Genomic DNA, 13,904 nt, shown 5'->3' with positions numbered 1-13,904 from the left:
AAACAGGTTCGGGTCATAAACAGGTTGATCCGTTTAACCTATTTATTAATTGGATCGGATATATGTTTAAGATATCTGACCCATTTAACCTGTATAACACGTTTAATAACCTGTTTAATATATGGGTCGGGTTGGATAAGACCCTTATCCACAGCCCACAAGGACCCGTTTAAAATAATCTCCCCACGGGTCATTAGGGTACCGGTGCCCTTTTTTTTTTATTTGTTCGACGCTTCGATCTCTCCAGCTCTCCCTCTAGTCCACCTCCTCCCCCACCCTCGAGCTCGCCGCCTCCGACCCCTCTGACAGCGTCGACGATTCCTCCTGCCTCCTCGACCGCCTCTTCTGCCCCCGCAAGCCGGCCCCCTCCCTCCCCTCCCACTGATTCGTCGCCGAGCCGGTCGCTGCCCGGTCCTGCTCCTTCATCGGCACCCACAAGTATGTTGCCCATGAGGTCACCGCTGGCCACTCCCACAGTCCCATGGCAGCGCCGCGTCCTTTTCTACGAGCTTCTCTACAGCCGGATCTGAAGACTGAGAGATATGAAACCCTAACTCTAGATCTCCTCCAAGGATCCGGAGCTCCGTAGCAGAGTGCGGAAGGGGCGAGCGCAGGCGAACCCAATAGTCTAGGCCGAGAGGCCGACCGCCGCCAAGAGGAGGAGGGCTCAGCAGTGGTCGCTCGGTGCGGCGTTGCAACGGCGGCACAGTGGCGGTCGCGGCAGATCTTGAGGCGGTGGTTCGACCGATGAAGCTCCGGCGGCGACACGGTAAGGAGGAGGCCGCGGGCGGTGCGGGGTGGCGGCTCGGGCGCAGCCGTGGCGAGGAAGGCCGATTGGGGAAGAAGATGAGCAGGAAATTTTTTTTTTCTGCTTTGCGGCTTTACCCTTCCACCTCTCTCTCTCTCTCTCTCTCTCTCATCTTTTCCCCTCCCATCCCTCTAGCCGGCTAGCCTCCACTCTTTCCTTTTCTTAAACAGGTCGGGTTCAGGTTGTAATTCCGGATCTGTTTAATAAACAGGTCAGATTCAGGTTTATAATTTTCTGACCCGACTTGTATCTGACCCGATCTGTTTATACTTGATCCGATCCGATTGCCACCCCTAGACATAATTTCCATCAGTCTCCACCGACGCTGGGGAGCTCCCCCTGCCTGATCGCTGCCAAACCCTCCACCACTCTCTACCGACGTATAGCACGAACCTCCTCCGCATCATTTCCACCACTAGCACCACTCTCCATGCACCCATCTGTGCCCACCTCATGCTTCAAACACCGCTGTGCACTCCTTCCCCTCCAGGAACTTCACCACCTTCGCTACCCTCCTTCTCTCTCCCTCCACCTGTGCCATCGTCCTCTTGTCTGTTACCATCTCGCTAAGCAGCATCTCCGGTGTTGCTACATCATCCATTGCCTCGATCACCATGCAGTAACTCTCCGAGTATGGTTTGATCTTGGCGGCGGGCATGCTGCAGAGGATGGCGATGGCTTTGGTTGGCTCGCTAGTTTGAGGGTGTTGAGGTCGAGGTCGACGAGGTGCAAACCGAGAGGGCGGAGGGAGAAAGGATGCCGGCCACCGAGTAGTCATGAGTAGTGATGACGACGACAGAGACAGAGCCAGGAGAGAGGAAGGGACACGTGGGTCTTGCAGGCGGGGAGGAGCACCAAAGTGGAGGAGAGTCAGGAGGAAAATGGCTTTGTTTTTTTTTTTTTTTTTTCAAGCTGGCCATGTGTCCAAGTACGATCAGTTGCATGCATGGCTGACATGGTGCATGCAGCAGAGAGTATAATTTCGCATGGATCGGATGTTCTTTTAACACAGTTGTTGGGCTAGCCCTAATTCAACGTTAACATATCTATTATCCACAGCTAAAACCTCGCCAACTTGTAGGACAGCATCCCTATGTCGATCCAATTCCTCGCCGCACCGCCTTCCAGTCTCATGTGAACTTGCTTTCCGACTCTCGGCCGACCATTAAAAGTCGAGCTTCCACGTGTGATGACACTTATTTGTTTTTGTGCCTTTCAATACCCAATCTTTTTTCTCGTATATCGACTTCCACATCACGTGCCAAAAGACTTCCCCCTCCCCTCATCACCGCACCCATTATTTCCTCCAAGACGTGGCACTAAACTGTTGTCGCGCCACGTCGGACGGAGACCGTGCGGTGCGGGAAGTTTGAATATGCGACCTAGCGTGTTATATCATAATTCGTCTCCATCCATGCAAAGAGGCCACGGCGGCCCCCTTCTTTCGTGTGGAAGCCAATCGCCGCGTCTTTATTCGCCCGGCTACGTGTCGAACTCTCGGCGTCCTATCGCGGAGGCCACGTACGAGCCACTGGAGATGACGCCAGCCCGTGACGTGCGTCCACACGCCGACCGCCGCGGCTCTACCAGAATCAAAGCTACCCCGTGGGCGCTCTGGCGGCAACGTACGAGCCCGTCCAAAAAGCATGACGTAAGCGATGACATAATCCAGTGTCCCGATCCTCCGCCCAAACGTGACTGGCCAGCCGTTCGATGACCGCCACGTGGTAGGGGCACAATGTCAACTTGCCTCATCCTGCTGTCATTCCCACGTGCAACATCCAAAATCTACCGCGGTTCCGCGACACGTGTCTCCTCGAGGACTATATATATCTCGGGCTGCCCTGGGGTTCTAAGGTTCCAACTTCCAAACCTCTCCGTGAGAGATAGAGAGAGGAGGCACAGAGCTAGATATAGATTTGTGGTTCTGATCAAAGGAGGAGCAAAATGAGCGTCGGAGATTTGCAGCTGCCCCCCGGGTTCCGATTCCATCCGACGGACGAGGAGCTCGTGATGCACTACCTCTGCAGGAGGTGCGCTATGCTGCCGATTTCCGTGCCCATCATCGCCGAGATCGATCTCTACAAGTTCGATCCGTGGCAGCTCCCAGGTATGCTCTCCATCTCTTATCCGTCCGATTCGCATCAAACTGTAAAGGATTCACCTTTTTTTGATAGTATAAATAACACTAGATCAACCAGGAAAGGCGTTGTACGGGGAGAAGGAGTGGTACTTCTTTTCGCCGAGGGAACGGAAGTACCCGAATGGTTCGAGGCCGAACCGGGCGGCGGGGTCGGGGTACTGGAAGGCGACCGGGGCCGATAAGCCGATCGGTTCTCCCAAGCCGGTGGCGATCAAGAAGTCGCTGGTGTTCTACGCCGGCAAGGCGCCCAAGGGGGTGAAGTCCAACTGGATCATGCACGAGTACCGGCTCGCCGACGTCGACCGGTCCGTCCGCAAGAAGAACAGCCTGCGTGTAAGTATCCTACTGCCTTGCACCCTAAGCTTCCATTACATATTTGACACGTACCCTAAAAAAATTTTACGAGTCGGCGTGTTTCATGGTGTCGCTTGCCTTCACGTGGCATGCCTAATTGGCTAACCGGTCGGATTAGCTTGAACCGGACGCTGTGGCCCAAAATACAGGACACATGTTGCACGAATAGTTTGGTCTGAAGCGTTCGGCGTACGAACGAACCTGGACTCGGTAATTGTTTTTTCGTGATCTGAGTGTGAAAGGCATCTCATGCCGTCACCTCTTTTGTACTTATCGGGTTTTAAAAGTCAAAGATTAGATGACGACATAATAAGGCGGTTGAAAGGGATCGATAGAGTGCTTCTTTTAATTCCCTGAATCTGATCGATATCTGATAGACCAGACAGCTTACGAGGTTTAATAATTGCCACGTGTCTTTTTGGTTGCAGTTGGATGACTGGGTGCTGTGCAGGATCTACAACAAGAAAGGGGGGGTCGAGAACCTTACCGGCCCGGAGTGGAACTCGGCCGGTTCGAGGAACCTCGGGCCGGCGCCCGGCTCGCCCGAGAAAAAGCCGGTGATCGTCTCGCACGTGCCGCCTCCATTTTCGTCGCCGGCGCCATGGGCGCCGGCGCAGTCGACGGACCTGTTCTGCTTCGACGCGTCGGAGTCGCTGCCGAGGTTGCACCCTGACTCGAGCTGCTCGGACCACGTGCTGTCATCGGAGTTCACGTGCGAGCGGGAGGTCCAGAGCCGGCCGAGCTGGGGAGCGTGGGAGAAAGCCCTCGGAGTTGGCGTTCCCAACGAGGTTGCCGCCGGGGCGTTCCCGCCGCTCTCGCCCCCTGGTGCCTTCCGGGACCCACTCCAAGACACGTTCATGATGTACCCCCAGAAGCCCTTCTAGAGCCTTCCGCACGTGAGACGGAGCACGCTTATTACAGATATCTAATAGGGATGTTCGCAAACATACGCCGGAAAGGTTGACCACCGTCTGATTCGGGCTACACAGGGGAGCCACCGTAGAGATTGTATGCTAGGCCCGTGATGAGGGTGTCCAGAGGTTTGTGGACCGTCGGATCAAGAGATGGAGTGAGGGGATCAGGCGGCCACGAGTTGTACGTGTACGGTTGGGATAGCATGTTAGACAAAGGACTTTGATGTCCTCTGCTAAATTTTGTACTACAGAAAAGAGGGCAATGCACATGGACAGGCCCACCAACTTAGCGATGGACCTGATTTTACTCAATAATATTATGCATACATGGTCATTGCTCTTTTTTTTTTTTTTTTTTTTTTCTGCTAAAACGGACATTTCATACGTCAAGGGTACGAATACACCCAATAAAATCAGAAAACAAAAAATCTTAAAGTGCTCCGGACAGCTCTCTCTTCCCGGACCATAGAGTACCTCCTGAGTGGCTCGCAATATATACCGCCACCCAGTTGGCCGCCCCGTTGGCTTCACGATATACATGCATGGCTTGAAATGTGACCTCTCTTGCCATCTTCCAAATGTCACGGAATAGGGGGTGAACTTTCCCATAGCTGCTTGAGCCCTTTCGGACCCAGCTGATCACAGTGGTTGAATCTCCCTCCAATAGGACTGAACTTGCCTGAAACACTCGCCGCACGTAATGCATACCCATCCAAGCCGGCCGTAGTTCTGCCCCAGGAACCGAGGTGTCAAAAATCTGACAGCCCCCTGTCGCCACCACACCAGAGCTCAGCCCCTTTGATGATGAATCCAGCTCCTCCTCTCCTACCTCCATCCAAGACTAAGCCATCAAAATTGACCTTGAAGAAACTCGGGGGTGGGGGCTCCCTGGTAAAAAAATACCCTATATCGAGCTGCCAAAGCAGTATGAGGGCCCCAGATGTCCCGAGCTGTCAAAGGTCTATGGGCTAAATCTACATGTATGATCTCTATTGCCCGAGCTCGAGCTCGCTCCATCATGAACCGTAGTGATGGGCTACCCTCGCCAAAAATCCGAGCGTTCTGGCCAGTTATACCTGATAAGCTGTACAAGATGCCCGAATATGCATGCTGCGCATCTGAGGGATACCAGCCCATTGCTGAACCACCTCCAAAAAACAGTCCCTCCGGCTCCAAGCGTCCTCCAGAATCCCGGTCAGACTCCAAGCACCCCGCGCCCAATCGCACTGGAAGAGCACATGATCCACCGACTCGTCCACCCCACAATCCAGGCATAGGGGGGAAAACTCACTCCTTGTCTACTCAGCACTGAACACGTCAGCAGACGCTCCCAGGCCACCTTCCATAGAAAGAGAGCAACCCTCTGGTGTAGCCCAACCCTCTACACCCAGCCACAGTCTAATCCCGGCTCTAACTCCCGCTGAGTAGCTCGAAAAACATCACCGACCCCGACACTCGCTTGCAAGTAGTGCTCCAAACCCTGACATCCAGACCTGTAGATCCCAGAAAGAGGAGTGCCCGAACCCGCTCTGCCAAATGCTCTCCAAACAGCTGGCCTAGTCTGTCACCATCCCACTCCGCCGCCCCCGGCCTGAGAAGGTCAGAAACCTGGAGCCCCTCTGTCCCCTCACCACTAACATCATCGGCCATAATCTCAATGGGAGCGCATCCACCCACGAGTCGTCTATCACATCAATGCTTCGTCCATCGTCAATCAACCATCTGGAATGCGCCAAGGCCATCAGCTAGTACCTTCCAATCTCTTGCCACATAAAGGAACATCTCCAGCTGCCTACCGCCTGTGCAGTAAATCCGGCACGACCATATCTAGCCGTTATGATCTGGCTTCAAAAACCATGCGGCTCCAAAACAACCTGCACTGCCGGCCATGCCAGAAGAGCCTCGCACCGTGCCTAGAGTGACTGCACCCCTAAACCACCCTCCCACAGAGGCAAGAATACTCTCTCCCAGGCCACCAGATGTACTTTGTGCCCTCCCCCACGAGAGCCCCACAGAAAACTCCTCATGAGCTTCTCAATCCCCTCCAGGACCATCTTTGGCACAATAATATGTGCCATCAGATAAATAGGCATAGAACATAGATCTGACCTGATTAGCGTCAATCTGCCCATCATGGAGAGCAAGGATGCTCTCCAACCCTCGAGTCATTGCCTTTCTATATATGGTTGCAAGCTACGTCATGGACTCAGGGGAATGACCTGGAGTTGTAAAATATTCCTCCTCCATTTATTGAATAGATATAAGCGATCTCTTATTTGAAGGGAAGATAAAGGCGATCTCTATAAAGGGAAGTTGGTTTGGACGAATAAGGTTTGGTTTGGGTCCACGTCTATCACCATCTCTGAAAAGGTAAGCAGGCTGATCCGCCCACTTGATTGTGGCCTACGCAGTTTACTCAAAAAGAGATGGATTTTTGTGGAGTATTCAATTTACGGTTGTGTCATGGGTTGAAAACGAGACAGAGTTGCACAAATTGTCGATTCTTTTTAGATTTTTTTGGGCTAAGTAAAACCTGGCCGGGCATAGTTTAGATGTTCTTATCTTTAATTCCAAGGGAATCATTTTTTTTTTTTTTTTGTTAATGTTGCCTGAGCAGAGTGATGGATGGGAACCAATTATTTGCTTCTTACAGGCTTTGTTATCTGTGACTTGCATGTTTCTAGATCAGGCCAGTGAATGTAGGGCTCGGATCCACTCTAATCATGTTGAAAATTGGAGAGGGCACATCCATCCATTGCATGGCCCGATGTGGCCATCCAGCAGATGGACGGTTTAGATTATTTACCATTGGATGAGCCCTTAGAGGGGATACAAAGGGAGAGATATGGGCACATCGTTCCTGCCTCTCCATTTCTTCACAATAGTGTATGCTGCCGCCAAAATCCGGCATTCCTCTTCTCCATTTCTCCCAATAGTGTATATCGCTGCCACATTGCAATCTACGGGACTAGATGAACTAGCGATAGAGACAGATATGCTCAGAAGGTCTGCTCGAATTGGGAGGTTCAGCATGCAACAGGAAGGAGAAAAAGTAAAGGTTGTCAGACTTGATTTGGCAGAGGACCCTCCAACGCTTAAGCCAGACCAGGCTTTGGTTGAAGATGTTGAAATCTGAGAGTATGAGCAATGGAAAGTATGGTGGAGAGAGAAATAAGCATGGAATAAGTGTATACCTAGAGGTCTCCTAGGTCCTATATACATAGGACCATGGGTGTAGAGTCTTCATGTTGAAGCTATCAGAGATATACCAAGAAAGGGTAATGTTTAGTTGGTATTATTGCATTCTCTTGTGCTTTGGTAAAACATCTCGATATTGGCATTAAAACATCTAACTGTGTTATGTTGGATGTTGCTATTGTCCTTCAGTAGTAAGTGAAGTTTTATAGTTTGATTCTTTTATTAGTCTCCCTAAGGTTAGTATCTAATACATCTTAGAACTGACCATAACTGATGTGGCAAATGACCAATAAGAGCTCGCCATATAGCCATAGGCCGACTATTGAGAGCCTGCCACATGATCAATCTAAAAGGCGTAGAGTTCTTTAAATTTCAAACTCTCCTCCACAACCTGATGATGGTTCAGTCCACAACTGCAAAAATTTCTTTATGTGAGGCGAAATGCGCAGAAGTGATCTTCAGACTAGATGGGTGGGTTGTTACTAAACACATGGCTGATTTTCTCGACGATAAGCGCCAGTCCTCCCCTATAAAAAGCATACCTAGGGCCGCTCCTATATAAAGCATACCTAGGGGCCCTCCAGGTTAATTCTTTTCGACCCTATCACCACGTTGCCTTTTTGCTATCTCAAATCTCCTCTTTTCCTTGAGGTCAGCACCTGACTTGGGCATCCAAAGGTCTCGGTCGGACACCCTCCAGCAACTGGACTTCCATGTTTTCTATTTCAAGTCGGAGCGCACTTAGGAATACCGAACCAAGCATGACCATCATTACCCAACTCTTTCACTGCTGCTCGTGCACCAAAAGTGACCCAGATTGAACTTGCCAGCCTGAGTGGATGCACGACTCACAGAGCTCTCCAGCCCAACAGCCTCCACAGCGCCAGGCCAGACTTCAACAGCAATAGTGTCTATACTAAAGTTGTTTTTTGGATTTCAAATTGTTCCATGCATATTAACAGAATTAAACATTATATATTTGTGCATTTGGACATTTAGGAAAAGAACTGAATGGAAAAACAATGTCCAAAAATTGTTATCCATCGTTAATTTCATCTTGGGAGGTTACCTGATGTCTCGTTCCCCATGACATTTATATTGTAATGCTGAATGATATTATCGTTACTGTATTTCTGGTGCCCAGACTCCAGGAAAAGACATGCAATAATCTGAAAGTACTGCAACTGCCCCACATCTAAACAAAATCAAGCGGGCAAGACCCCAGATTCATCTGGATGACGCTTTTCTTATTTGTTTTGGCTACAATTTTGTGCCAGATCGCTTGCTCAATCAACATTAATTGTTTGGAAAAATGATTCATCTGACCTCTCGGCCATCCTGCATAGGTCATAGGTGACCTTGATTTGGGACCGAACAGCATGGCGATCATATATATATATGGGTGGCCACATATATAGGCCTAGGTGGCATGCACATGTGGCTCGAGTGGAGGAACCTTCGTCATTTATTCTTATCCAAGCCTAATAAATCCCTACTTTGCCTACCTAGAGAACTTCCAAACTGTGTAATACTCTCATAAGATAATGCAAAATTTTGTCACAGATGCTGTACGTTCTCTATTATTACTGGACAGCCATGAGATATTTTTTTTTTAGCTATCGAATATATCGTGTGTTTATGTATCAAGATGTTTAACTAGTGTTTCTGGACCGTAATCCAAACATCTATCCAGCTCCTGTCATGCGCCATCACTTGTAAACATTACAATCGTACGTAGGATGTTTCTGCATGCATGCTTGTTTGCAGTTATACTGTTGTGATTTGCTGCAATACAAGGACCTCCAGATTTTAATTACCACAGAGGAACTGATGCTGAACATTTGCACACATAGGTCGACCCTTTATGCACAGTTTGTGCGAAAAGAGACCATGTTTTTATGTTCAGCGCACAATGCAAAATGTTGCTCCCATTCCCTTATTCGAAGAGCTTACAGTATAAAGATAGCACGGCAACAAAATACTCACAGAGAAAAGATGAGAATTTTGATGTATTTAATATTATATCATCAGGTAGTAGAGTAAGAAAGGTTTCATTCTAAGTTCTGCATGTATGCATGCAAACATCGAGTCAGAGACAATGGATGTCATGTCTTAGTCTTATTGTCAACCCTTTCAAGAAGGACGTAAATCATTCCAGTGGATAAGTTGCAGACTTGAAAGCCCTGCTGCAGTCTGCGCTGGCCCATCCAATCCGCTGCTTATCATTGTCATAAACAACCAAGAGGTCGAGCATCGATATATCTGCAAACGTCCAGCAAATGGATGAAGATAGTCAGTAGTAATTTGAGAATCATCTCCTGCGGCACCCCTACTTTTTTTCTTGCCAGTGTCGGCAAAATTAGAAGAATCCTACCTCCAATTAAATTGATATTGCTTTGCAGCCCTTCTTCTGTGCCATTGAGAATACCCAAGCATGCATTATGATGCTCCTACAATCAAAAAGCAACGCAGATACTGTCATTTTTGCAAATTTCTTACCTGTCCAATAAAAAAAGTAAAGCAGTAAGGGATACCGAAATGATCAGATAATTCGCTGGAGGTATCTTCATAGATGCTGCCCCATCCGCAAATCTCAGCTCCAATTGCTTGAAGTAGCCCTGAGCATCAGCTATAGAGCTGAATGGCCGCGGGCCTCTCCAGCAATAAGGCAGCCAGTGGTCATCGTATGCCCTCGTCAGCGGCTGTTTAGATACATGGCCGTTCAGCTGCGAGACGAGAGGAAACTTTTAGCTCTGAACAACCCAAGCAAAGAAAGAAAGAAAGAAAGAAAGATCCAATTCCATTTACCGTAGAGATAAAATTGTTGTACGGCTGAAGTCCAAAGTAGGTATAGGTGGTTCCGCTGTCCAGCAACACCATGAGATTGGAACCTAGAGGCTGGTTTCCCCAGAAGAGACTTGCTGGCCCCGGCGAGTAGTGAAAGCTGATCCAAAACATTAGCATCACATATATCTGATTAGTATATCATATACAACGTCATCCAGAATTCAGCAAGGGCAGGACTGGGGCTGACCTCCGAGTCATGGGCGCCCAGGTGACCTTGCCGGAAGGGAGCATGTCATCCCCCATGAAGAAAAAACCTCCCCCTCTACTACCAAGACAGTGCGCCACAAGTTTCCCGAACACCCCCTGGCTGCTCAGCTGGGACAGGATGCTGATCTCCCCAGAGCCCAGCCCCAGCATGCCGTCTGTGGTTGCCCGATCCTTGTCGTTCCGCCACCGCCCGCACCTGCAACAAAAACTCATCTGCTAGAAATCATCACGATCGAGCATATAAAATCTTTAACAAAAGTTTTAGCGAAAAAGAGTTCGAAGTTTGGGGAAAAAATGATGCGGAGAGTTCTTTAGAACATAAATAAAAGTACGATTAGTGACGAACTCATACAATTATTTAATATAATTAATGAAGGAAACTAACAAGAGAACACTAGGGAGGCGATAAAAAAACAGTAAACAACAGGAAAAAATAAGAGCAAAGCACATCGAAATACTCCGTTAGTGTGCGCTTTTTCTTGACTAAAAACTGTGGTTCACTTCATAACGGTAAATAAATTTGTGAGCTACGGATGTTAATGCTAGGACTCCCTCGGCGGAGTGGGTACCCGAAGGCAACGAGAGGATGGACGATAGAGCCGTTGGTGAGGCGGAGGGTCAAGGTGTCGGCAATGAGGACTCCCTCGGCGGAGTCGTCGACGTACTGTACTAGGAAGTCGCACCGCTCCGGAGATTTGCATGGCCTTGCACCGGCGGAGGCGTGTAGTGCTCTACATCGCGGGTCATCGCAGGGGATCAGCTTGTCCATCGGCGGCCGGGGGTACACTGCTTGAGGCGGCACCTGAAAACCGCCCGAAGAAAGAATGAGAAAAACAAATAGAATCGAGAGATCGAGAGAGGAGGAGGAGAAGGTTCTTGAAACGATCGAGGAAGAGATTTTTTTTTTCCCGGGTTTTTCTTTGGCAGCGGACCTCGCATTGGACCCAGGGGACGTCGCTGCCGGTGTCGATGTCCAGGGAGTAGAAATTCTGAGAATTCCCGAAGCTTATCTGCACGTAGAATTTCCTGCGATTGAGTCAGAGGCCATGAGTCCGCTGCATGATCCCGAAAGGATCCCAAATAATGAGCTCTTTTTACATGCTATCCAGCTTACCCTTGGGGATAGACGTTGCCTTGCAGAGGGAGGTAGGCGCCGACCCCGTGGCCAGCGTCGATCTGCGGCGGCGGAGACGCCTTCGGTTTCATGGGGAGGGCGGTGGCGTACAAATTGGCGGCGGCTGAGCAGGATAAGATCGCCGCGAGGTCGGATGCTGCGACCAGAAGCGCGACCAAAAGCACAGCTCCTTTCCCTCCCATTCTCACGAAAGAGGAGCTCTTGTCTCCTTGTTGGCGGCGGTGGTTCTCCGCGGTGGTGCTCGGTGGAGTCCCGTCGAGAGGACGACTTGCGACTTGCTTGCAGCTCGGGCTCTGGCGCCGGGCGCTTATTTATACTCGCCGATTCGATTAATTAATCTCTTAAACCCAACCTAAATCCTACTTTACCGCCGTTAAACTTAAATATAGAAAAAGGAAGGTGATAATTAATTATCTCTCACTCTGACGCGGAAATCGCCGATTTCGCACCGTGCGATCAGTTTGTCCTCGTTAAAAAAGTATGATGGACGAGGTGATGACGTGAACTGAGAATACCAGGGTTGATATTTTTAGATTGTGTAAGAAATGGACTTATTTTTAGGATATCCGTAGCTTCAACATAGAATGGGGGCTTTGGTCTATTTAATTAGTTTATTCTAGGTGCATAAAGGTACGGCAAGAGAGAAGCTTAGCCTTAGTGTGGACAAGTGTTACTAATATTCCATTTTACAAGCATGGGCTGGTGGAAGAAAGTACATAAGTTTACGATCGTTTTTTTTTTTAATAAACATTTTATACATTTTGAGTATGAATATATCTAATAAAATTAAAAAACAAGCCATGTATTATCCTAAACAACCCTTCTTCCAAGCTCACATAGTGCCTCTTGAGTCGCAGGACATATAAAAAGCCACTCAGTGCACTATCTTATTAGTCTCTCTAAATACATGCTTAGCCTAAAAAGTCACTTCTATTTACTCCATGCCGAAGTAAGCTTGATAGAAGTTATAAAACCCGCCACCGGTTTTGATACTGTGGGCTGCATGGTTTCTGTAAGTCTCCAATTTATTTGTCTCGCATGCCCTGCTGTCAATGAGAATCACAGCAAGAAATCAAATGGCTATATCGAGGACGGCAAGAGAACATGAACCATTCTATAAAAATATAAACGCTAAACTTTATCTCGTCTAATTAGGGGTAGATAAGGGTGCATGTGGGATGATATGAGAAAATTTTGACATTGTTAATACCTGCATATTTACGTGCCTGGAAAGTAAGAATTTTTTCTGGCAGGCTTTACGAATAATTGTAAGGGGGTCCATTTATGTGACAAATGGTGTCTATTCTAGTATTTAAACTTGACGTCAATCGTATAGTGGTCTTGGAGTTCGTGGTTGGCCATTTATATATGTAGGTATTAACATTTTTAATACCTACATTCTTACGTGCATGCTACGTAAGAACTTTTATTGGCAGGCTTTGAAAACACTTATATGCAGTGCCTCTATGTGAGTATAGCTTTTCACCAAGGTCTTGGTGTTTGTGGCATGTGTCTTGCCTGTCCTTCTACAAATAGATTGTTCTTTAGTAAATCAGATCAAAATGATGAACGCATTGATCGGGCCACATGCAGCCATTCTCAAATGCTTCACTTCCCTAGTTTTCCCTATACGAGTTTCATTTCCACTAATGACCCATTTGCTGCATGTGATTCGTCTTGACATCATGTGTTCCATCTATAAATAAACTATTGTTCTATTTACTAGCTAAACTACTAACATACCATTTTTGGTGAAAATAAGGCTTAGTTTGGTTGTTCCTATAGAGTTAGGCTGAAATTTCTATAGAATTTATGGACTAGGTCATTTGTTTAAGTATAGCTTTGTATCAACCAAACTCAACACAGCAAAATCCTATGAAAAGAAAAAAAATACTTCCACGGATTTTTTTTGTTGGACAAATGGATTTTAGAATTGCTGATTGTCTATCTTTGCTTAACACCAAATTATAGGCTGTTCAAAAATAAGATATATTGTGAATAAAATTTAGAAACAAGTTTTAACAACATCCACTTCTATGTACTTGCCAATGCAAATTTAGACTTATTATGGTGAAACTAAACCCAATTTTTATTGTCATGTATAATATCATATCAGATAAAGATAAATGGCATGTTCTCATTGCATCCAACATTAATAAATAATAGGTCGCCATCATCAATATGGTTATGACCGATGCGGTTAGGCTCATTCTGAAGCCTAACCTAGATCGCTGTAGATTAAGTGTGTCTAGAGTTTAGGTATAATGGTCTAAACTTAGAGAGGTATCTCTATAATTT

General features: G+C 47.8%; 2 protein-coding genes across 3 annotated transcripts; one reads left to right on the top strand and one right to left on the bottom strand.

The window, feature by feature from the left end:
* Nucleotides 1-2,649: 2,649 nt before the first annotated feature.
* On the top strand, nt 2,650-4,553 carry LOC103719947 (NAC domain-containing protein 48-like). 2 transcript variants are annotated; one of them, XM_008809435.4, is made up of 3 exons: nt 2,650-2,918; nt 3,010-3,284; nt 3,734-4,553. In XM_008809435.4, the coding sequence occupies exons 1-3, from the start codon at nt 2,756-2,758 to the stop codon at nt 4,187-4,189; spliced, it is 894 nt and encodes a 297-aa protein (XP_008807657.2). In that variant the 5' UTR covers nt 2,650-2,755; the 3' UTR covers nt 4,190-4,553. The 2 variants fall into 2 exon arrangements, with proteins under 2 accessions (XP_008807657.2, XP_038986700.1); XM_039130772.1 differs by having other exon boundaries at nt 3,001-3,284.
* A 4,803-nt stretch (nt 4,554-9,356) lies between these two features.
* On the bottom strand, nt 9,357-11,894 carry LOC103719968 (aspartic proteinase Asp1-like). Its single transcript, XM_008809459.3, has 8 exons — nt 11,586-11,894; nt 11,404-11,497; nt 11,041-11,273; nt 10,452-10,667; nt 10,226-10,361; nt 9,952-10,143; nt 9,792-9,867; nt 9,357-9,679 (listed from the first exon to the last, which is right to left on the bottom strand). The coding sequence occupies exons 1-8, from the start codon at nt 11,786-11,788 to the stop codon at nt 9,567-9,569; spliced, it is 1,263 nt and encodes a 420-aa protein (XP_008807681.2). The 5' UTR covers nt 11,789-11,894; the 3' UTR covers nt 9,357-9,566.
* Between the last annotated feature and the right edge of the window lie 2,010 nt (nt 11,895-13,904).

The sequence above is a fragment of the Phoenix dactylifera genome, chromosome 10 (genome assembly GCF_009389715.1).
Source record: "Phoenix dactylifera cultivar Barhee BC4 chromosome 10, palm_55x_up_171113_PBpolish2nd_filt_p, whole genome shotgun sequence".
NCBI lineage: Eukaryota > Viridiplantae > Streptophyta > Magnoliopsida > Arecales > Arecaceae > Phoenix > Phoenix dactylifera.
Note: the sequence above shows the minus strand (reverse complement) of the source record. Positions and strands in the feature narration are given on the sequence as shown.

What these genes read in the sequence shown, in the direction of transcription:
- LOC103719947 (XM_039130772.1), top strand. Translation starts at nt 2,756, where the DNA reads ATGAGCGTCGGAGATTTGCAGCTGCCCCCCGGGTTCCGATTCCATCCG. An exon ending in CGATCCGTGGCAGCTCCCAG is followed by an intron (nt 2,919 to 3,000) that starts GTATGCTCTCCA and finishes AAATAACACTAG; the next exon opens with ATCAACCAGGAAAGGCGTTG. An exon ending in GCAAGAAGAACAGCCTGCGT is followed by an intron (nt 3,285 to 3,733) that starts GTAAGTATCCTA and finishes TTTTGGTTGCAG; the next exon opens with TTGGATGACTGGGTGCTGTG.
- LOC103719968 (XM_008809459.3), bottom strand. Translation starts at nt 11,788, where the DNA reads ATGGGAGGGAAAGGAGCTGTGCTTTTGGTCGCGCTTCTGGTCGCAGCA. An exon ending in GGCAACGTCTATCCCCAAGG is followed by an intron (nt 11,498 to 11,585) that starts GTAAGCTGGATA and finishes ACTCAATCGCAG; the next exon opens with GAAATTCTACGTGCAGATAA. An exon ending in CAATATCAATTTAATTGGAG is followed by an intron (nt 9,680 to 9,791) that starts GTAGGATTCTTC and finishes GGACGTTTGCAG; the next exon opens with ATATATCGATGCTCGACCTC.